Here is a 23947-nt window from a genome sequence, read left to right as displayed (position 1 = left end):
GTGGTTCTGGCATGGGAGGCACAGAACAACATGCTGTCTCCAACTGCTCATTGGCTTCGAAAATGTGGGCTGGTGGAGGAACGGGCCATTTGGGCCAGCCCTGAGAATGAACACAGCTATGGTTTACACAGGTACCCAGGATTCCATGGGGGCCAGGCTCCAGTGGGTAGAGTCACAAGCCTCAAACCTACACACAATGTCCCCGAAGTTGGGACAAGCACTTCTACCTCCATCTTGTGCACTCATCTGATGACTAAGAGACTCCAAGCCCCTTCCCACACCATACTGGCTATACATGGCACTTAGGTAGAGGGAACAGGCAATGGCTACTGGTGGACTGGCCGTGGCCTCTCCTGGGATGACCACAACGCACAGCCCCTTGTCCAGTTTGTGATCTGTACTCCCTGTCACCATCAAGCACAGGCCATTACAAATTAGTGGCCTCAGGCCCTGGGTGGACTTCGTGAGGACCCCAGGAACACTAGCTCCTCCTCTTAGAGTGTGAGGGGCTGGGGACTCCATGAGCTGACCAAAGTCTGTCTAGGCACCCATCCATTTGCATGAACACACATGCACATACACACTCTAAGCAGCAGCTCATGCTGTAGAGTCAGCAGTACCATTTTTACTTACAAGTGGTTGGCACCTTGGAACATTTCCTCCCATTTGAAGTTCCTTCCAATTAGCCCACTTTAAGAGCTGAGCAATTTTTTGCTCTGGCTGAGCTATCCCTGCCCCTTAAGGACTAGTCAGGATATGTGTTTTCCAGGAAGATTTTCTGTTGCTGCAGAATCAGAGAGGGGCACTAATTCTCAAGTCCCCTGCCCACACAGAAGATGGGAGCGCTGGGACTAGGCTTTGCAGGAGGCTGTCATGGGACTGAAAAACCAGACACCAGACAACTGGACCTCAGGGCTCCCTCATCCTTCCTGTCCTCCCAGGAGAAGAGACCTAACTAAAACAGTGACAGCAGCTCTCATTTCTCAAGCAGGCCTGGGATGGGGTATGCTGGGCACTCCCTATGTCTGCTATCATGTTTGTCTTCACCACTCTGAGACATGGAGGTGGATCTCCCACAGTAAGGGAGGACCCGAGCCCTGCCAGGATTAGGGATTGTGCTTCTCCAGAGAGTGGAGCTAGTTCTGCAATGGCCCCATCAGGCTCATTCTTGGAATGGCCTCACAAGGTGACTGTGGGGACACTTGGCATTGAGGGGGCCTACATGGCCTGGGAGTATGTGTGCACCTCTGGCGTGAGGCGTGCATGTTCCCCGCTCCTTTCCCCAGTTGTGTTTCAGGCCTACTTGAAGAGATTAATTACAAATGGGCCACTGACAGATTATTGGGTTTGGAGGCTCAGCTGCCCGTCCCTTTCCTACTGGAGAGGGGCTAAGATCTTCAGTCACAGGAATTGTTCAGCAACTGAGACCACCCCAATGAGCATAGCACCTCCCCTGACAGACACACACTACCCCCACACAATACCCACCCAGGCAGACACATATACCACTCCCATGACCCCCCCAAAGACACACTGAAGTAGACAGACACACACATCCAAAGGTTGTCACCAGCAATTTCAATGCTGACAGAAATCCCCAGTTTTAGGGGTGGTAAAGGGAATACTTAGTAAAAACAGCTAATTGTGAGACGGTTTGGCTGAGACAGGAAGCATAGGCCTGAGGGCTCAGGAATAGCAGATCATGTGTTACAGTTCACAAGGAAAGCTCCATGAATACAGAGGGGAGGCTGGCTTATACAGAGAGGCATGGGGACCCCTGGTTTCTGATTGGTTCATTTTCATGCAAATGAGAAATCCATATTCACAGCGTGGCCCAAATGGCCCTGTCCTGATCTAAGTGATCAGCAGAGATTCAAATGTGAGGATGAAGCGGCGTAGAACCCATTGAATGGGACGGGTCTTCAGCCCATTGGTCAAATTTCAATCCTAGGAACTTTCTTATAAGGCTTGGCTCAGCCTGCAGCTTGTCCCTGATATGCAGAGTGTGTGAGAGACTTCTGGTTATGAATTTGGGCCCAATTAACCACAGGGAGTCCTTGGTAGGTCCATTGTTTCTTGGGGTTGACAACACATACACATACACATATACATGGCCCCCTTGTATAGACCAGAGTTGCAAGGGCAAGGGGACAGGCACACCTGTGGACACCATTCCTGGGCATGTCTTGTTTTGACAGGAAAGGTGCTATTTGGATTTGAGTAGGGGAATGTGATGGGCCCTTTGTCTAATGCAGCTGTTGTTTCTGAACCACCCTGCACCCCCTAGCCAGTGTGGGTGGTGGCCTGGGTCCTGGAGCTACAGGTACTCTCAGTGGCCATCTCCATTTTGTAGATCCAGCTACCACCCAGGGAGTTGAGCAACTTGAGGAGCCACCAAGGCTACTCTGACCAGGGCCCCAACCTCTTTACCCAGGAGCCTTTTAGTGCCACTTGGCCCACACTAGCCCCTCCCCTCAGTACATACCAGATGTTAGATAGGCTGTGATTCTGGCTGTGGGAACCTAGGGGGTCAAGATGTAGGTGTGAATTTTTTGTGCAAAATTTTGTAGAAGGTATGGAAGGAGGGGGCCCTGGAGTCCTTTGCTTGGTGAAGACAGCAAAGTTGGCACAGCTTCTGCAGGCAGGGGCTGGGCCTGTAAGAAAAATCTGGGTGTCAGGTGTGGGTATTCATGATGCTGCAGACCTTGTTCCTCCACCACAGGGGTGTCCAACCTTTTGGCATCGCTGGGCCAAACTGGAAGAAGAGTTGTCTTGGGCCACACATTAAATATACAAACACTAACGAAAACTGATGAGCAAAAAAGGTTATTATGTGAAGACTTTTTTCCTTATCTGTGGTGGAGGATATCATGAAAATTATGTACAGTTTTTTTTTTAATAACCTTAATTATGTAGCGGCCCTTTTGATAATCTTTTAAAATCGTTGAGCAGGTCCCAAATTTGTGATCATTAATAATAGAGAATGTATATATCTAAATAATAAAATGTCATTGATTTTAAAAATATTTTTTATGATAAAAATAAAAGAGTGCAACATAAAACTAGTGGGATGTTTGACACTGTGTTTGAGAAACTAGTGCATCAGTATCTGGTTTGATAGAAGTAGGTGCAGTTCGCAGTGAGTTCTCAAGGGGCTGATCAGATATTTTGGTTCTAATTTTACTCTTGAAAATAGTTGCTCACAAATGTAGGTGCTGCCAAACAGCGATGACATGAATAAGGCGTGATTGTGAGGCAAGGGATATTTGTCTCTGGGAAGATAGGACCTATAAAAGTCCAGTAAAGAGACTTGATCATATTTTTCTCTAAGTTGAATGTCAGATTGCAGCTCTATGCATTCCATTTGAAAATTGGCGGGTAACATATTTATTTCAGCTAAAAATGGAGTCACAGATATAGCAAAATACTATTTTCCCAGAAATCTTGAAATATGTTTTCAGATTCTTATATCAAATTGAAAAACAGGGTTGCATATTTTTCACTGTTCACCTGGATTGTGTTTAACCAAGGTGTCGAAATGCATAAAATTGTTTGCCTTAATTTGAGCTTGCCATAATTTCAATTTCATTTGAAATGCTGTTATGGTTTGACACATGGTATCGATACCATGGTATCGATACCATATCAATACCATGGTATCGATACCATGGCTTTTCACCTTGAAGACACAGGTTTATCTCATTTGAATGAGCAGTTAAATCCACTAAAAATGCTAAATCTATAAGCCAGCTTTCATCGTCAAGTTCTGGCACAAATTTGTGTTTTGATACTATAAATGACTTTGTAACATGTTGCAAATCATAAAATCTTTTCAACATTTAGTAAGACTTAGCCATCTTACTTCAGAAAAGTAAATGATGTCATCATAGTCAGCATCAGTACTTTTAAGGAATTCCTGAATTGGCGATGATTCAATCCCTTGGCTCTTACAAAATTCACAGTCTTGATGATGATTTGTATTATGTTATTTATTTTTAAAGCTTTTGTGCATAAGTTTTCTTAATGTACTGTGCAATGATACTTCATCAAGCATGATTTTTGGGCGGCAGTTGCATTGTCTTCTGTTGCTTTTGCAACCCTCTCTCTTTTATCTCCCTTCACTGGGGCACCACTAAAGCATAGTGGGCTATGTGTGAGGCACCACCAAGGTGTGGAAGTACCTTCAATAATCAAATAAGATGCTCACGTAACTTCTAAATAACATTAAATGCCTAACATTGCAGTGACAGGTTGAGATATTGATAATTGCTGCCCCGCTAAGTCACCATGAGCACATGTAATTTCTGATGGTATCAATTCTACTGTCTGCACTTAGAAGATAACACACTGGAAGCTGCACACTGCCATAAAACTGAAGCTTTGCATGCATACAAATAGCAAGAACATGTGTTTGTTTATTTTACATAACATTGTGACATGTGATCACAAAAAAATCTCATAATGTTTCAGTAAATTTTCTATTTTGTGTTGGGCCACATTCATAACCATCCTGGGCCACATGTGGCCCATGGGCTGCAGGTTGGACACCCCTGTTCCACCACCTCAGAGTCCCCAGCTCCTGTCTGCAGAGGGACAGTGGGTGAGGGCCCATGAGCTGCTTTCTCCCACAGCCCCCACCCTGTTGGCCTCTGTCCCATTAGCAACTAGGTTCTTTCAAGACAGGCTTGGGCCACCATGATTTGTCTGCAAGTCCTAGCTCTTCCAAATAAGTAATGACCTTCAGGGACAGAGTTGAGCTCAAGCCCCACTATACTCCTCACTAGTGTGACCTTGAGCAAATGTGACACCTATTTGCCTTAGTTTCCCCAGAGGTTAAGTGGGGCTGGTGTTTGGCTGTTTAACTTACTTGCGGTAGGAAATAGAGCCTGCTGGGTTGCCTGGTGCCAAGCTGAGGTGTCCTGGTAGAGAGAGCACTGCCCAATGTCTGTCTTGTCCACCCTTGTGTCACAAGTTTTAGATCAGTAGAGCCCTTAATCTTTCTGACAGTGAAGCCAGTCATTCTCCTGTCACTCTAGCACACATTCACAGTTTGTGTCATATTGACTTCTTGTAGTTAGTTGAGAGCAGCAAGAGGGCCCAGCCAAAGGCAGAGGGCTTTCTCCCTCTGGTCATCTTGTGGCCTAAGGCAAGACTGGAACCTCTTAGAGCCCTAGTTGGTTCATTTGGAGAGTGGGGGGCAGAGCATCACCTAATGAGCTAGTGGGGGCATCCATTCTCCTCCATGTTATTGGGGTCACCAAATCAGCATGGGGTGAGACATGGTACAAGGGGCTACTGGCTGAGCCCCTTCTCTTTCAAGAGAAGAACAGAAAATAGGACTCTCATGAAGGTCACCCCTGAGTCCTGGGCCATGTCTGGTGGCCTCAGTCTTCTCATTGGTTCCATCATTCTGTGAGAGAGCTGAAGAGGGACCCTGCCCACGTATGTGGGGTACAGGTTTAGACTGGGTGGACTTCATTTGTTACCATGTCACTGAGGATTCTTTGGGAAGATTGCTGTGGTTTTGCCCTTGAAGACTGCTACAGCCAGATCTGAGTGCCAGCCACTGGCACGACACCTTCACAGTGCACTTGTCCCTGCAGTGATCTCAATGCAGACCCCTAACTGGGGCTAGGCCCCACCCCTGGGATTTCCATCATGGCCACTTCAGCTCCTGCCTGGTTCAGCATGGTGTGTGTGACTTGCTTTCCTTCACTGGTAGCCCGAGTCTGTGCATGTGTGGGCACCATGTGCCAGGCTGAACCTGGAAAAGTCAGCATTCATGCTGCCTGTCACTACCAGAACCAATAAGCAGAGACAAGGATTGAATCTTTATGGGCACTTTATTCACATGACAGGCGATCTGAGAAGGTGGTGAGGTACATACCCTAACAAACCATCTTAAATTTCCTTTCAAGCCAGCCTTTTTATAAGGAAGAATAAGTGTAGGTAAGGGATTTGGAATTCAGGAAAAGAGGTTGGTCGGACAAAAGCTGCAGTCCAACATCCTTTCATCTGTTGACAGTTGACCAGTGACTTTCTGTCTGGGTCCTATGTCCTGTGTGATTTTCTTTATCTGTGTCCTGGGTGCAGATGTCTCTCCCTGGATCACAATGGCTTAGATACCATCTTGATTGCTTATGGCCTCTTCTGCAGCCCAAAGGTTGGCTTGCTTTGGTCCCCTAGAGTCAATGTGGGCCATACCTTCAGTTCTGAAAACAATAGCTTTTCACATGCATTAACTACCAAGCTTGTTAACTGTTACCTAAAACTAAAATTTTGTTTATTTACTTATTTTTAAATTATTTTATTGTTCAATTACAGTCAACTGTAATTAAAATTAAAAATTTTTGAGTTCCTCCATCAAGGACACCCTGACATCCTCTCTGACTGTCTGTCCCTCTGAGTTCCAAGTAGCTCAGGCTCAGGGAGGCTGGGACTACATGTGAAGTTCTCGAGACCTCTGGGACCCTGAGTTTATGAGGGAATCCCTGCACAGTGTCAATTTGTGAATTTGGAGGCTCCCAGGGATTTGCCTGTAAAAGACTTAGTGCCCCTCCTCTGGGCATGGGGGCTCTGGACCACAGGCAAGGTATTATGACCTAGCTGTCACTGCCTGCAGGCCTGTAGCCTCCACATTCCTTTGTTTCCTGATTCCACCAAGATCGAAGTCATCTTGGGATCAATGCAGGAGCCTTTGCCTCTGAGGCTACTGCTCAGCAGCAGAGGCCCTGGGCACACAAGGGAAGCCTTCTCTGGCAAGAAGAGCCACAGCAGTGGCCTGAAGGGCTCGAGGTCATGGTCCTAGCAAACCCCCCAGACAGTCTGGGCCATGTTTTTATTCCCCCTTGTGAGGTTTGAAAGTGTGTGTATATATGTGTCCCCACTCTGAGTCCTTCTGGTGCCCGGCGAGCCTGTGGTGCAGTGAGCCCCACCCCTTGTGGACCACCCCCACCCTGTCCTCACCACAGAGCCCCAGGCAGGATTGGCCATGGAGTACAAATGTGGGTGCCAGGAGGACATGCATCGAAGTCTCTGCATTGCCTTCTGGGACATACCCCATATTGCAGTGCCTTCTCTGGGCCCCAAGGGTGCCACCCATCCCCAGATCCACTCTGCTTTGCCACTTCCTTGGTGCCTGTGATCTGCTGCTGCTGCTCCTACAGCCTAGAGAGGCCTCCTCCTCTCAAAGGATTGGAGGAGCATGGTTTCTTGGAAGTCCTCACTGACTCTGTGAAAGGAAATTGTCCAGTAGGTGGATGATGGCCACTGAAGTTGCCACCACTGACGGCTTTTGCTCCTGATTTCATGAAGCAAATGCCATGGTCCTGGGTCAGTTTCATTCCAAGCCTCAAAGCTTTAGCTGTTCTCTGAGTTCTCGCCCTGTCTGGGCCCCGTGCTGGCCCTGGGGACTTGGGCAAATGAGGCAGGCTAGTGGGAGGCAGGCCAAAAAAGGAAAAAGCACTTTGGGTGGCATGCCCATGGCTGACGTGGGCCAGCAGGGGATGGAGGGTACTGGAGGAAAAAGCCAGGAGAAGAATCTCTGAAACAGAACTGGGAAGAGCAGCACATGATGCTTCTTGGACAAAGAGGCAGAGTGTTGATGGACGTTGGGCTACCTTTCAGTGCATAGCAGTACTCAGCCATTGGGGAAGAAGAGTTCAGCACGGAAGGGAGCTGAGCAGGGGAGCAGCCTCTGCCAGGACCTGTGGGGACAGAAATCCACAGGCTGTTCACAATTGAGGGGCTTATAGCTACACAAAGGACCACAGACATGGGCCTGGGCAAGTAGCCTCCAGGGCCCATTTGCATCAGGAGTCAGCACAGTTGGGAGGGAAGTGGAGACCACAGTGATAGGCTGGAGGGAAGCCAGTGTGAATGGGAACCATGAGGAGCCCCCTCCCTGGGGATCTGACATGCATAGGGCAGCATTGGCCATACACAGTAGCAGCAGGTGTGTGTTCCTCCACCTGTCAGCCTTTCTGAAGTGGTGGTATGGGGCTGAGTGGACACCTATGGCACTGTCTGGGACCTCAGTTCTGAAAAGGGTATGTATCATCAGATAACTAGCAGGACCCCTGAACCCCCTAGTCCAGCTGTGCCAAGGAGAGTTACCACAGGTGGGGACCTACCCTGAGCTCCCAGCAGGCTGGGCCACTAATAACCTGAGGCAGGCCTTGGCCATGGACTTCGCCCTCCTGAAGCTTGGGCACACAGACGTGTACAGGTGGGAACTTTGACATAATTGTGTGTGGCTGGCAGAGAAGCCGTCTGTCCCTTTGTGGGGTTGGGTGGGGGGAGGTGATCCTGTGCTGTGGTCCCTTGGTCTTGCCTGTGGGCATCTGAGGTGTTTGATGCTCCAGTTAGGGGCCCATGGTGCTTTGCTCTAGTCTAGGCCCAAGCTTTAAATCTCCTTCCCAGAAGCTTCTGCACACTGACTACCCACCCCATCTCTGAGCCAGGGAGGGGAGGCAGCTCTCCATGCTGGAGTGTGTCCTCTGACAGGGGAGGAACACTGGTGACTAGGGGGATGGCTGTGGACAGGCAGACTCAGTCACAGCCCTCCTCCCTCAACCTGCCTTTTTTAGGCATCTCAGGTGCCTTCCTGTGTGGGTCAAGTTGTCTTTTCCATCTGGAGCCTGTCAGCTGATAGCACCCACCCTTTCTCTGAGATACTTCCCCCCACTACATGTGCCCAATGCGCATGCCCTCTCCCTCGTACCAGGTGCCCTGGCCTGCAGCACTCAGAGCACCCTGAGTATGGGGCCCGGCTTACTTCCTTAGATGTTGCTTCCTCTGCTTTAGGACACCACTCTCCTCACCCGAGTCCCAGCCCCATCCACTCTGCCCCCGCTGCCCATCCATGCAGGTGTCTCCCACGCCATGCCCAGTGGTTTCCCCTTCTACTGTCAGTGCCCCCAGAACAGGGTAGTAGATGCAGACCTTCCATCATCCTCCCCTATAACATCCCTCATTAGTGCCTAGCAAGCCCTGCTGATGGACACTCTCTACCTACTTCTGTGAATCAAGGTCCCTGAGCTCCTGGGCACAGAACATACCAAGCATCAGGTTTGTTTCTGTGCCCAGGCTGATATGGGGTTGGGTCCACTACTTCTTCATCTGCACATGATGTGGGTACGTGTATCTGTGGTGGAAAGATGGGTCAGGAGCCTCAGACCCACCTACCATTTCAAGAGCTTGTCTGAGCCTGTGTCCTACCAGGCTCTAACTCCATAGGACAGGCATGGGCAATCAAGGGTGGTCCCACTCAGATCCCACCCCTTTCACTCAAGCTGGGCCCTGTAACAGTGGGCAGGTCTAGGGTTTACTCCACCCTACCCCACTGGCCTCCTGTCCTTGTTCTCCCTGCCCAGTCCAGCCGCCCCCCGCCCCCCAACCCCAACCAGCTCTCTCCTCTCCAGACAGGTCTGGGCTCCTCTGCAGCACAAATGCACCCAACTCTTCCTTGTGCAGATAGTATTATGTGGATACTTTTATCAGGCTAAGAGAATTCTGTACCTACTTTACTAAGAGTTTTTGTCATGACTAGATATTTAATTTTAAAAAATGCTTCTTACCTGTTGACATCTACAAGGTAATATCTATTGATGTGGAGAATCAACTAGGTAGATTTTCTCATATTAAGCCACCCTTGAATAACTGTGATAAGCTGACTTTGTTATCCTATATTAAGAATGAAAAGGGTTCTAATTTTCCTTTGTTCTCATGTGCTTTTGTCTGATTTTGGTATTGGAGCTATGTTGGTCTCATACAATGAGTTGGGAGGGTATGTATTTCTTTACTGGTGTCTAGAAGAGTTTGCAAAAAGTTGGATAATTTGTTTTTTAAAAAATTGGTAGAAATAACCTGGCATTTTCTTTGTAAGAATTTTCCCCCACTTTTTATCTTGAAAAATGTCATATCTACAAAATAGTTGAAATAGTAGTAAAACCTTAGAGCTCTTACCTAGATACACTGATTGTATCTTAACATTTTGCTATTTTGGTACACATGCCTATGTATGTGTGCTAGCTCTTGCTCTCTTCATATCTGTGTATATCTGGGTATATATGTACTTGTGCTTTTTTTGTTCCTTTTTTGCAGAACTATTTGAAATTAGGCTGCAGGCATTCTATAATACTTGAATACTTATAGGAAGATTATTAACTACCTTTGATTTTTTTAAGATTATAGGGCTACTTCTTTTTTTTGTATTTGACAGCATCTCTCTCTCTCTGTCACACACAGACACACACACACACACCCCTAATACCTGTGGTTGGCAAGAGTCCATTCTGGCTGTTTACCTTCTCAAATAACCTTCCTTTCCTCGTGGCTGGGTTGGGGATCTCTGGCACGGGCTTCGGTGTGTGGGTGCTGTGCTGTGGACTCTAGGAGGCAGGATGTATATCATGCAGTGAAGAAACAGCAGCCAGAGACGTTCCTCCGGTTGCCTGTCATAGCTGTGCATTTACTAAGTGGTAGAGCCCATGGCAAGTTAGGAGGCTGGTTTCTTGGTGCTGATAACAGTGCCCTGCCCCAGCTCCTCTGAGACCTCATGTCTGGGATCTGTCAATGGTGGACAGATATAACTAGGCATGGATTCCTCTGATAACTGGGAGATTTCAGCAATGGAAAGAGCTTTTGTACTTTAAAAGTTTGTACTTCCAGTTTGTACTTACAGTTTGCTAATCTTCAGAGGGTGTCTAACCTCAGATACCCACCTGAGAGTGGTACCAACCTCAGAGGTTTTCGTATTAAGGCAAGTGAATTCCTTCTAGGCCTCACTCCACACATAAAACCTGAGCCCCTATTCTCCCCACCCCTTGGCCACCGAAGTGCTTGATGGAGGGACGCCAAAAATGGCCTGGGGATTCCTGGTCCTGGAAACATATCTTTTGCCCAGCTTCCAGGAAAATGGCCACTGCTGAGGTAACTGTTCTCACAGCTCATCAATTAGAGGTGACTGCCCCTGGGAGAGCTGGGCTGGGTCAGCATGGTCCACAGGAGAAAGTAGGGTAGATGTTGCATTTAATTTGGGCATCGAATGGCTTCTGTGTGCAGTATGCTGTTTAGTTTCTGAATTTCTCTCTCTGCAGAAAAATAGTGTATGTTTAAAGAGCATGCAAGGCCATCATTCCCTAGGAAGGGTGTCAAGACCCTCCTCTCTATTCAAAAGCTCCATGGGTCCTTGTGGGAGAAAGCCAAGAGGATTTGCTTGGGATCCTGGAAGGAGGGTGTTGCGGGGCATGGAGCTGGTGGGGTCAGCAGATTGAGCTTGGAGAGAGTACCATGGATGCCCCTAGTGGTCTTGTGGCTTTGGAAACCTTTGAGTTGCCTCTGGGGAGGCCCAGAGCCTCTCAGGCTCTGACTTTACACCTCCTGTGAGAAAATTAGATTGGATCAGACACATAAAGGACTTTTAATTCTTTTGTCTATTTGTTTTGTGATACATGCTTGATTATATGAAAATGCTTGAAGTGGAAAAATACAAAAAAAATTAAAAGCAGGACTCCAGGCCCAGAGACAAGCCCCCCTTGAAGGCATCTTTCCTCTTTGCCCAGTTTACATGTTTTCCACAAGCTTTGATGTGGTGCTTTTGCTCACTCTGCATACATAAGTGTGATCCTGTGTCATTGCACTATTCCTAGTAGGGCTGTGTGTCCCGGTTGCCGTGGAGTCACTGGACTTGGGTGTCAAGTCATGTGCCCTGAGCTGCTGGAACAGTCCACCAAGTCCCATACCATGTGGGCCTTTCATTCAGTTCTGGATGGTGTAGGATAGGTCTCTGGCACAGACTGGCTTTCTGAGGTGATGGCAGGAGCAGGCTGAGCTAGGTGCCAAAAAAGTCTGCATCCTGCAGGCCCAAAGCTGCCAGTGGCCTTACTCACAGGCTCCCCTCCCTCCTGGACCCCTGGTGGCTATGGCAGGTCTGCAGTTACAAGGTGGGGAACCTGGAGGATTTGGGGGGAAAGCCTTTGCAAAGGCCTGGAGGCAGAAAGAGTGAGCCTGAAGGCTCTTGGCCAGGATTCCAGAGGAGACCAAGGCTCTGGTCTCTGCCAAGTCACAAACACATGGTCACACCCAGGGGCGCAGCAGAGCACAGCCTCTTTCTTTTTACCCTGAGATGGCACTGTGTTTTCAGATGGAAGTGAAGTCTCTCCTGCTGGGTGTCAGGAGCCAGAAAAGTGTCAAATGGGCGTGAAATATAAATGGGCAGCCATTGTACACAGGTGAGCAGTGGCTGAGCTTCCTGGACAGTACCCGCTAGCCCAGAGCAACAGGCAGGAGCTTGATAGAATTGGACACAGGGTGATTTGTGAGGAGGTGCTCCTCTTGTCCAAAGTTCCTAGCCGAGCACCATTTCTGATGCTTGGTCAGGAGTTTAGGGCTTGGGCTGACCCAGGCTGTGGTAAGTTTGAGGACAGTAGGCAGGCCTCCAGCAAGTCAACAGAAGTCTTTTCCTCATTGTAGAGGACATCTCACAGTGCATGTAGCTGGGAAGTGGGTCTCTGGAGAAGGTGACCTCACCTGCACATTCCTGGGTGGAACACCCTGAGCCCCAGGTCTTGGGCGTGTCACTGAGATGCCCTTGCAGGTGGTCAAGAATGGAGAGTAATCAGTTTACAGGCTGGAGCCAGGAGGGAGGCCTGACCAGAGGCCCATTAGAGCCAATCTGTGACCATTTTCAAATGCTCTACCCCTAATGGTGCCCAGCCCTGGTCTGGACTCTTCCTTCCCATCTGTGCCTTGGCAGGAGTGTGGTCTACATCCAACAGTTAAGTCAGCCCCTGTCCCATGGGTCTCCTTGTGAGACCCATGAATGCCTAGGAGCTTGGGGGTGGATTAAAACCTCAGAAGTCTCACAGACATGGGGCCCCACTTCCTCATCACTTGTCCTGAGGAGGAAAGTAGGGGCTTCAGGACTCTGGAGTAAACTCAAAGAGGCCACCTGCCCCTGGGACCCTTCTGCCATCTCCTAGACACCCAGGGGCCCAGGCAGTGCTCTGGATCCTCTGCAGTGGAACCAGAGGGTGAGATAGCCTGCTCTCTTTTCCTAAAACTTTGGTAACTTTTTTTGTAAATCAGCAGATTTTCATCTGCCTACAGAACCATAGACACTGTCAGAGAAGGAGGAAGAGGACTGTTGAGGTGTATTCTGAGCCTAAACTAATAAAACTTGTTTTTCTTCATATTTTTCCAACAATTCGGAATTTTGAAACAAGGACAGAAAGTTCATTTTTTCCCACTGTTTAATAACAAGGTCCTTTCTCTACTAGAACTCCTTGTTCCTTTCTTCTTGCACTTGGATGAAGTGCAGTCTCTATTTTGTTGCCTCCCCCTTTGTGGTCCTTGTTCTCCCTTCAGGTGTCAGCTCAGAAGTCACACCTCAGAAGCCCTACCTGACCCTAAATCTTGACCTTTTCCTCCTGGCACTTATCTGGGTGTTTTCTGGCCACACGCCCAGCCTTTCCTGATGCTGCAGGAGGGCAGGGCTGTGCCTTCCTGTACAGCCAGCACTCCTGTGAAGGAGGAAAGGGTAAGTGCAACAGCAGGGGACGGTGGAGCCCTGGACAGGGTGTGGGGTCCTGAGGCAGAGAGGTGAGGTCACTGGTTCACACTTTCTGTGCCTACCCAGGGCTCCTTGCCTCTGATCAGCTGAGATTCTCACCTTTGTGGACCATCTAGGTCGTGATGCTTTTTACATATACTGTTTTACCAAAGCTATGCAGGAACCTGGGAAGTATAGGAGGTGGTAGGGGAGGCTCAGAGGGGTCCATGAGTCACTCCAGACCACATGGGGTTGGGGAACATTGGCAGAGTCTGATGATGAATCTCAAGTCAAATCATAGGACACAGAGAGCTTCCACTTCCTCCCCTACTATCTCCCTTATATTCTCATCCTCCTCACCCAGATAGCTATTTTGGGGTCAGACAGCTTCTGTGTGTCCATGCTGGCCTAGGGAAGGGGATCAGGGCTCTCATCTCCCAGCACCATCCTCCCTGTGGAGAAAGGCCCCGGCTGAGCTAGCACTGGGAAATCACTGATAGCCAGAGGCACTCATGTGTATAAACTATATAAACCTCAAGATAGAATCTAGCCTGGTGAGAGGTTTACAGGGAGGGGATGCTTGAGGAAGGGTTTTCTGCTATTGGGAGCTTGCTGGAAGTCCCTGTCCCTAGGACCTGTGCCCCCTGGTCAGACAGCCCCTCTTAACAAGGGCTTGGCTCCCAGGGCAAAGAGCATCCAGCATGCTGGGGCCACACCAACCTGTCCAGGAGGTCTGCCCAGCATCCCACAGCAGGGTCCTACCTGGGTTGGATTGCTCTCATGATAGGCACTTTTGTCAGGAGGACAGTCACAGGACAGTCACAGTTGTGAGGTACAATGGTTTAGTGCAGTGTTGCTATGTCCTCACCACAAGTCTGGATTGTGGACTTGGACAAGTTTTTCTCTTCTTTTTTTTTTTAAAGATTGTATTCATTTATTTTTTTAAAGATTTTATTTATTTATTTATTTGTTTATTTATCTTTAGAGGGGAAGGAGAGAGGGAGAGAAACATCAATGTATGGTTGCCTTTTGTGGGTCCCCTGCTGGGAGTTGGCCTGCATGGAACCGGCCTGCAACCCAGGCATGTGCCCTGACTGGGAATCGAACCGCGATCCTTTGGTTTGCAGGCCCGCGCTCAATCCACTGAGTGACACCAGCCAGGGCCTTGTCTTCTTTTTTTTTAAAGATTTAATTTCTTTATCTTTAGAGGGGAAGGGAACGAGAGAGGGAGAGAAACATCAATGTACGGCTGCCTCTCACATGTCCCCCACTGAGAACTGGCCTGCAGCCCAGGCATGTGCCCTGACTGGGAATTGAACCGTAATCCTTTGGTTGGCAGGCCTGTGCTCAATCCACTGAGCTAAACCAGCCAGGGCTGGACAAGTTTTTCTTTATGCAGAGTCCTCTGACCCTTAACTAACTCACTGTAGTTTAAAGGGAATGGAATGTTAGTTGTGTTCACAGTTTGTTGTAGTTTGGTGAGTAGTCAGCAGGTAGGTAGCCAGGGGCAACTTTGCCAGGCAACGGATTGTTGTGTCTTCTAGGGGCTGTGGCTAAGCAGGTGAGCAGTTCTCATCTGGCAGGTACATTCTGGGTCCTGGTGGACCGGGATCCAACCCCAGCACTGCCACCAGCCAGCTCTGTGGCCAGGTTGGCTATTTGACCTCTGCATATGGTTTCCTCATCTGCAAGTGGGAGTATTTCCTTTCTACAGGGCATATGTTAGTGTCAAAGATGACCAGGGTAGAGCATTAAGAGTTCGCTAAATTAATTCAGTTATTACTGAGCCCTTATTACCTGAGTCCCCACCCCAGACCTGGCTGACCCACCCTAGGAGCTCATCCCCCGATCATGACCCAGTCTTCAGTGTGTTGGTCCTAGATTAGGTTCAGAGACCTAAATAGGATGCAGTTTACTCCCCTCCCTTTAAAAAGGACCCTACGTAAATGGGCCAGGCTAGTGGTGCAGCCACAGGAACCCAGGCTCTTTCTCTTGCCCAACCATCCCCAAAGGGCAGGGCTTCTGCCTCATGGTCCAAGATGACTCCTGGTACTCTGTAGTCACATCCACAATCTAGCCAGCAGGAGGAGAATGGGAAAGAGGTATCTGTCTGTAAGGACATCCTGATGGCCAAATTTAGTCACACAGCCACACACCTGGCTACAGAATATCTCCTGGGCTTCTCCTCCTCACTTCCATGCTAATTCCTAAGCCTGTGGCATTACCTCTGTGCCCACATGAGCCCTATTCCCGATAGCTAGATTCTGTTCCCACTGTTGGTGAGAGTTCTCAAAACTGCCATCCCTGCAGTTTCCTGGATGCAACCTCCTCAGGCTGTAGTAACTTCCATTGGTACCTTACCACCTCTGCCCTTTTTGGTGATATGCCCACCTCAAGGGCCCCTTACTCCTGGTCGAATCCAGACAATGCCAGCAGACCCCTCAAGGTGCCTTGTGTCTCAAGGCTTTCCAAGAGTGCAGTGTGAGTGTTGGTAGATGAGGCATGTGCTCTTGTTGAGCCTTAATGAGGAGCAGCAGTGTGGGTGTACTTTCATATTGCTGTTCAGGTGAGTACTGGGGGTAGAGGAGGTCCAACCTGGATCTTCTTCCCCAAAAGTGGTGTGTGCGGCCCAGTGAGAGGGGGCACTCTCAAGGAAATTCCCGGCTGCCCATTCTAGGCCCTGGTTCTCCTTGTTCTGAGGCCTGCTCCATCACGCATAGTTAGCCAGCTCTGCCAGCCCTGGGGGAAGAGCCTCTAAGAATAGCCAGCAGAACCACACACACCAGGCCTGTCACAGGAACATCTGGAGGCTGCCCCACAGCTCAGTGTCCGGGTACTGTGGAGCCACTCAGCATGCTCTGCAGAGACATGGATCCTGCTTGATGCCTGTCACAGGGGAAGGGCAGGATGCCAAGTTTTCCTTGAGTCATTTCTCCTGTCATAAGGACACTTCCTTGTGTATAGTGGGGGAGGTGACTTCATGAGAGATGCCCAGCTCTGTGGGACTACAGCAGTTTTGGGGAGACAGAACAAATTAACAAATTATAGCTCACCCAGAGGATCTGGGCTGGGGGGTCTTCTGGTGCTTCTCAGGAGCCTGAGGTTGGGTGTGCCCTGTGAGAGGCCCTGACCCAGGCCTGCCTATACAGGCTGCAGCCTGAGACAGTGAGTGACTCTTCCTATTGGAGTACTGGGAAGTGGTAGTGGCAGCCTCAGGGGAGCTCCTCAGGAGCAGTCAGGGGAGGAAAGGTGAAGTCAGACAGACAGACGGCTCACAAGGGGCTGCCTGCCCAGTACTCCAATAGGAAGAGTCTGCTCACTGGCCCTTGGGTGGCACTGTGCCTGCCACTAGGAACAGCTCTTTAAACCACTGGTTCTAAGTGGCATGGGCTCTAGGGTTACCCTGCTCCATCCCCAGAAAGCCAGGTTGTTTCTCCCCAGGGGTGAGCAGGCAGGTGAGTGTGCCTGAGGTTTGGGGGAAGGCCTCCAGAGGAGACCAAACCCCTAAACACTGGGCATTTGGGAGGGCACCAAAGCTGGGCCCTGCAGGACACTGTGACACTACAGTCAGACTTGGGGTTCTAGCCTCCTCCCTCCTTCACCCCACAACAGTCCCCTCGAGTTCTGCATCCTCGCCTTACCCCACTCCCTATCTCATTGCAGGAAGTTCTACTACATCACCCTGCTACGAGACCCTGTGTCCCGGTACCTGAGTGAGTGGCGACACGTGCAGCGTGGGGCCACATGGAAGACCTCTCTCCATATGTGTGACGGGCGCACGCCCACACCTGAGGAGCTGCCATCCTGCTACGAGGGCACAGACTGGTCTGGCTGCACACTGCAGGAGTTCATGGACTGCCCCTACAACCTGGCCAACAATCGCCAGGTGCGCATGCTGGCCGACCTGAGCCTAGTGGGCTGCTACAACCTGTCCTTTATCCCTGAGGGCAAGCGGGCCCAGCTGCTCCTGGAGAGTGCCAAAAAGAACCTGCGGGGCATGGCCTTCTTTGGCCTGACAGAGTTCCAGCGCAAGACACAGTACCTGTTCGAGCGGACGTTCAACCTCAAGTTCATCCGACCCTTCATGCAGTACAACAGCACCAGGGCAGGCGGCGTGGAGGTAGATGAGGACACTATCCGGCGTATCGAGGAGCTCAATGACTTGGACATGCAGCTCTACGACTATGCCAAGGACCTGTTCCAGCAGCGCTACCAGTACAAGCGGCAGCTGGAGCGCAGGGAGCAGCGCCTCCGAAGCCGTGAGGAGCGTCTGCTGCACCGAGCCAAAGAAGCGCTGCCGCAGGAGGACACCGAGGAGCCAGGCCGGGTTCCCACAGAGGATTACATGAGCCACATCATCGAGAAGTGGTAGTGGCAGCCTCAGGGGAGCTCCTCAGGAGCAGTCAGGGGAGGAAAGGTGAAGTCAGACAGACAGACGGCTCACAGGGGGCTGCCTGCCCAGTACTCCAATAGGAAGAGTCTCAGACTTGCTTACCAGAGGGTGGGTACATCCTGAACAAAGACCAGGGATAGTCAGTGCTAGCCTAGTGGGACTGGTTCTCATGGTTTCTCCCAGGCCTGGGGTCTGAGAAACCAGCCTGTGTCACCCACTGGCTCAGGAGAAAACACTGTTGAAGGATGCCCCTCTTATGGCTGCACAACTCAGGTGCAAGGGCCATCCATCCCTGCTCTCCTGGCCCCACCTCACTGTCAAAACAGCTGAAAGTTTGAAGACAAAAAGTGGAGCTGAGAGTGGGAAGTAGCCCTGCCAGACCAGGAGTATGTTCTACGCCCACTACATACATACCCACTCTCCTCACATAGGCCAGTGGGAGGTTCCTCAGGCTAAAGTGACCCCGGTGGCCCCTCAGCCTCCATTGGCCCCAGAGCACCATTTGAAGTCCCCCCTCCCTGGAAATACAGCAGCCCTTTGAGGTGTTGTCAGGAATGAAGCTCCTCACCTGCCCATCTTTAGTGTCAGGACTACACATCTGAAGCCAAGAAGACTAGTCCAGACTCTGGGAAGTTTTCCCCTCTCTGGCTTCCTACTTTGGGTCAGAATAGGACATCCCTTCTGGATCCCCACTCCCTTTTCTAAAGTCATCAGACTGAGGAGCCTGTGGAGAATGCCTCCAGGAGTGGGAAGGCTGGGTTTGAGCTGGCCCTTGGGGTGACCACCCAGTCAGATCCGCTCAGGCAGTAAGGGGGATCATAACTGCAGCCCCCCTGCCCTGTTCTCCTTTATGACCCCTGGAACTTGTTAGTAGACTGCCCTGCCCTAAGCCTACCACTTGCACATTTATTCAGAGCCCCTACCCCACTGCTCCCACTATCCCATTTACAAAAGCCTCCGTTGGTGGACCATAGCTGCTGCCCATGAGCCCTACCTTGAGGCCATGGTGATTCTGGATATCCAGGAAAGGGAACTAGTGCTTCCAGATTCTCAGCTAGGGTTAGAGGAAATGGTTCTAGGCAGCTGGCTCCATGATACCTTGATACATTCACAGCCCTCCCCACCCTGGGCTCTCCTTGCATTTCCCTGCCCCACCCCCACCCGCCAAAGCTCATCAGGCCCTGTTCCCAGCAGCCCTGCTGATTGGAGGAGTTGAATGTGAGCCCTACACTGAGGTAGACAGGTGCTCCATCTCTCCAGAAAAGAAAGGACACATGTCCAGAAGCCGCAGGCCTGCTTCAAGGAGGGCAGTAAGGGTCATAGGCCTCACAGGCAGATCCTGCCAGTGGTTCCCTTCTCCAACAGTCCCACCAGGGAGTGAGGACTGGGGGAACAAGGAACCTTCTGTAGCACAGGAAAAGCTAAGTTGGTATCAAATGAGGTGGCTGCCCAGCAGAAAGTGGCTTTAGTCCTTTGTTGACTAGCTTTATTCCTTTTAGCTCTTTACACTGACCACTTCATCTTGTAGTCCAAAGGCAGAGCAGCCAGCAGGTCGGGATGGGTATTGTGCCAGCCCAACTCAGGACCATCCCCAGGAGTGGGTGCATCATACTGAGGATGTGAGCACCCATTTTAGCAATTCTTTTAAAGGGAAGTGAAGGACACGTGGAGGAGGGTATGTGTCTTCTGTGATGCTCAGCACTTGGGGCATGTATGCTCCAGGCAGGACATATTCATGAGAGCTTGAGGAGTGGCCAATTCCAGGGTATGGCTCTCTGCCTGAGGCCTTGCAGTAGGTTTCCTGAGTGTGCGAGCCTGAGCGTAGGATCTATTCTGTATATATTGGGATGTTTTAACTTAAAACCTGTTCCAGCTTGCACAGAAACAGAGGTCTCCTAAGTTTCTTTGCTGCATTGGAAAAGAAGTCCTGTCTTGGGCCAGCACAAAGACTGAGGTGTCCAGAGATATGCCAGTTGGCAGTTCCCCTTTACCCTTTCCAGTCTGGCACGTCCCATGGAGGCCACCTGCTTTGGGGGGAAGTTTCCTTGTGCCTACATTGTCTCTGTCATTGCCAAGGGCTGGGCTCCACAGAGGACATGGGGTGGGTCCCACTCAGGGGCTCTTACCAGGACTGAGTACAGAAGCAAACATGCAGTGAATAAACCACCCACTCCCTACACAGTCCTGCAGTCCGCAGTGTCCTTTCCCAGGGAAGGAACCAGGATGACGGAATTATCCAAGTCTGTGAACTTTTGGGGAACTGGAAGTGTTTCATTTGAACCCAGGAGCATTTAAAGCTTTATTTATTTATAGCTTCTTATTAAAAAAAAGTGTTAAGAAATCTTTTGGTTATTCATACAAAAAAAATTAGTTGATGGAAAACAAGTTATAATCATCTAATTGTTTTTGTCTAGGGCAAGAGTGAATGTTAGCCAATGAAATAAACCCTGAAAAGGAGCCTCGGGTGTGCTGTGGTCTGTGATGACAGCAGTCTGCCCAGTGTGGTGTAGTAGGGACCTTCACAGTACTTGAGAAGGTGAACCCAGTTGAGTGTTAGAATGATAAAAATACACCACATGCTTGCATTTTAAGCTTTTAAGTGGTTCATACCTCAAGGCTTAAAATGGTCACCTTCTCTTCCCCTTCACAGAATCTGCATCTGGAATCTGTCCTGACTATGCACATGGGAGAAACAATTGGAGGGAGGGGCCAGGTAGCAATGCTGTGTGCAGCAAGGGAAGGGCAGGCTCGCCAAGTGGACAAAGTGCAGAGCAGAAACCAGGACCTGGTCACAGCTAATACCCAGAGAGTGCCACTCTGGTCACTGGAACTCATACATGGGAGAGGCAGAAGAAGGCAGGCAGGGCTGCCGCTTCAACCCTTCCTCAGATCCAAACACAGACAATGCTCTTTGCCATCTGGTTCCTGAGGGAGCATCCATTTAGTAACAAAGTAGTCTTGTAAGGGAGGAACACAGTGTGGAGAGGCCTGCACAAAGACCCCTCTGGGGATACTTCATTGGGGCCCTTAGCCTGCTCCTCCTTCAAGAACCCGTGATGGAGGTGCTCTCCACTCTGGTTTTGGTGGGGAGGGTAGGCTCCATTCAGCTCTACAGGGCCAGCGTGTGATAAGACAAGTGAAATCAGTCCTGAGAACACTTACACCCTGAGGTAGGGATTTCATTCTACCTGTAGTAAAATGGAAGATTACTACTAAGTCTGATTCTGAGATCCAGGAAGCTCCCGGTCCCTCCCTGGCTCCTCACCCCATCCCTGCACTCCCCTGTGCCAGCCCAGCCTGTTGGCCCCACCCATGTCCCTCTGCCCTCTTTCACTGATGGGCAAGCCTGCTTGCCCCTTGGGTCTCTGGGTTTGGACAATTCTCCCTCCCCTTATGGCCAGCTGCCACGCAGCCCCATTCCACCTCTTCCCTGCTTCTCTTACTATCCCTCTTCTTTGACCAGCAGTTGCTATACCCTGGGGTGGGCCTTCCCTGGATCCTCACATCCAAAGCCTTTAGGCAAACACTTGTCCTCACATGGTGCTCTGTGCCTAGTTCACTTCTCTTTTCCTAGAGCAAGTAGCCCTAACCTGACCTCCCTAGGCATGGTCCACTTGGCAGTGGCACAAAGAACAGTCCATCCTTTGGCCCTCATGCTCCCAGCACAGAGCACTCAGGCTCCCCAGGGGCTGCTGGCTGACCCTGAGGGAGAGAAACTTGCAGTCACCTCCAGGTCATGCACCTGGTCTCAGGGGCCTCCAAGATTAAGAGGCCTCTGGAGGGCACTGGATGCATCAATGTTTTGGGGACCTTTTGCTCAACATCCTTTCTGGTTAACCAGGTCCCCTCTTCACTCGTTCCTCTCCTATTGGTCCAAGGTAGGCACCTAGCCCCTCGACAAGGCCTGGCTTGGAGGTCTTCACCTCGTTCCATGGCGGCCCTGCTGTTGGAAGCCTGGCCTGAGCTCTTCTGTATACCTCAGCACAGAGAAATCTTCCAGGAGTACAGCTGTGTTGTCAGATTCTGTTTTAGATTCTAGCTGGACCACTGACCTACTGTTGGCCCTGCTCTGTGAAATGGGAAGGTTGCTGTAAGGATTCATCTCTGTCTCAAACCCCAAACACAGACAGGCTCCCAGAGGAGCCTAGCCTGTTAAAAGCTGAGTCCTGACGTAGCTGGTGTGACTCAATGGATTGAGTGTGGGCCTGCAAACCAAAATGTGGCCAGTTCAGTTCCTGGTCAGGACACTTGCCTGGGTTTCAGGCCAGGTCACCCATTGGGGGAGTGCAAGAGGCAACAAATTGATGTTTCTCTCACAGATCGATGTTTCTCTCCCTCTCTTCTCTTTAAAAAGAAGTGCTAAAAAAAAAATGGCAGAGTCTTGAACCTGCCCATGACCAACCAAATCACACCAACTACTTCACTGTCCACTGGTAGAGCAAAGCCATGTGGGCCCAGCCTCTCCTATGGACACACCTAAGGACGATCCTCTTTTTCTCTCCCCCTCCCAAAGGATCATAACAACCTTCAAAGTCCCAGCCTGCCAGTCCCATTCATCTTTACCTGGTCAGTGCCATCTTGTTAGGGTGGGTTACTCACCTGCCTTTTCTCCCATCAAACAAATATTGTACAAAGAAGCCTTCTTGCCCCATGCCAGCTGGGCCTCCCACTCTGATCCACCCAGGGCTGGGCTTCCAGTGGGACCCGAGTTCCTGGGCAGGTCCAGCAGAGGGGTCTGGATACACAGCACTGCCCAGAGTCTTCCCAAAACATGCCCTTTATAAGGAAGTCCTTTAAAGAAACTGCTCACATTCTGACATTGTCTTACTCCTTCTGAAGTGTGATTGATTTTCCTCAATCTGTCAGTTCAATTTAATAGTCTCCGCTGATTACAACCAAGATGTTAGGGGTCCCCTTTATTCTCTGGGTGGTATCAGGCCCAGGGGATGCTCCTGTTTCCCAGTGATGGCTGGTAGGGTGCTCACACAGGGCTCCCTCTGCCATCCTCCTGCCACCTTGTCAAGAAGGCCATCATACCCTGGCCAAGACCACCAGGCTTTGTTCTCACTGACTCCACTGCAGAATGTTTAAGACAGAATTCAATGTTACTCTCTCTGCTTGCGTCAGGCACAGATACCCCTCAGGGGGCTGTTCCCTCTGATGCTCTACTGATGAGCCCCTACCTCACTTCTCTTGGCCCTGCTACCCCACTCCCTTTCACAGGTCCCTCCCCTCAACCCCTCAGGCATGGGGTTGTTAACCTCATCCCAGACAGTTCCCCACTCACCAGCCATGGGAGGCTAGCTCTGTAATTTGCCACACAGCTATTGTCACAGCTGCAAGTGGGCCAGGCATTGTTTCTCCCTTTCTTTGACCATCTACACTGTTTCCAAGGCCTGACCTGGCAAAGGGCCAAGGATGTACAACAGTGAGGCCTAGGGAGCCCCCTTCACCCCAGTTTTCTACCATCCCCTCTCAGGGGTCATTCTCACTGATCCCCCATCCTCCTGTCTTGCTCTGAGGCTCATGTGAAACCTGGAATCTCTCTGTGAAAAGAAGCCTAGGGACTGGGGAACAATTAAAAAGCTGAGCTTTGAATAAGAGGCCTCTCTCGAACTTAGGAGAGCCAGCCTGGCTCCTCCAGTCTTGGCGGGCTGGCAGGACTGCTTTGTTCTGGATGGTGCTGCCATTCCCCAGAGCCTCAAGGCTGGATCCAGGGCTCCCTGAGCCTATGAGCTTAGTGCTTGCACAGAACCATTTCTGGGGACAGACCTGTGGTATGACAGCCACACACATAGGAGTGCTTGCTCTAAGGGTCCCTGGGCTCTGGCAGGATGGGCTTCTAGCTTGAATAACACATTATTTGGGAGGCAACTTAAAGCACAGTTCAGCTTTGTGCTCATGGAGCATGTAGAGACGTGCTGCATGGGGCATAGCAGAGTCTGCCTATTCTCAGATGGCATTCACTGCACACAGGAAGTTTTTCACTTCAAGATATTTAA

General features: G+C 50.3%; 1 protein-coding gene across 1 annotated transcript in view; it reads left to right on the top strand.

Moving 5' to 3' along the window:
* Window positions 1-20402, top strand: part of HS6ST1 (heparan sulfate 6-O-sulfotransferase 1) — a 36115-nt gene extending 15713 nt beyond the window's left edge. The window contains exon 2 of the mRNA XM_037070224.1: window positions 17216-20402. Within this exon, the coding sequence (XP_036926119.1) occupies window positions 17216-17924 (709 nt within the window). The 3' untranslated portion in view covers window positions 17925-20402. The remainder of the gene's footprint in view (window positions 1-17215) is intronic.
* Window positions 20403-23947: the final 3545 nt, after the last annotated feature.

Source organism: Sturnira hondurensis, unplaced genomic scaffold (assembly GCF_014824575.4).
Source record: "Sturnira hondurensis isolate 20B ecotype Veracruz unplaced genomic scaffold, ASM1482457v3 Scaffold0001304, whole genome shotgun sequence".
Lineage (NCBI taxonomy): Eukaryota > Metazoa > Chordata > Mammalia > Chiroptera > Phyllostomidae > Sturnira > Sturnira hondurensis.
Note: the sequence above shows the minus strand (reverse complement) of the source record. Positions and strands in the feature narration are given on the sequence as shown.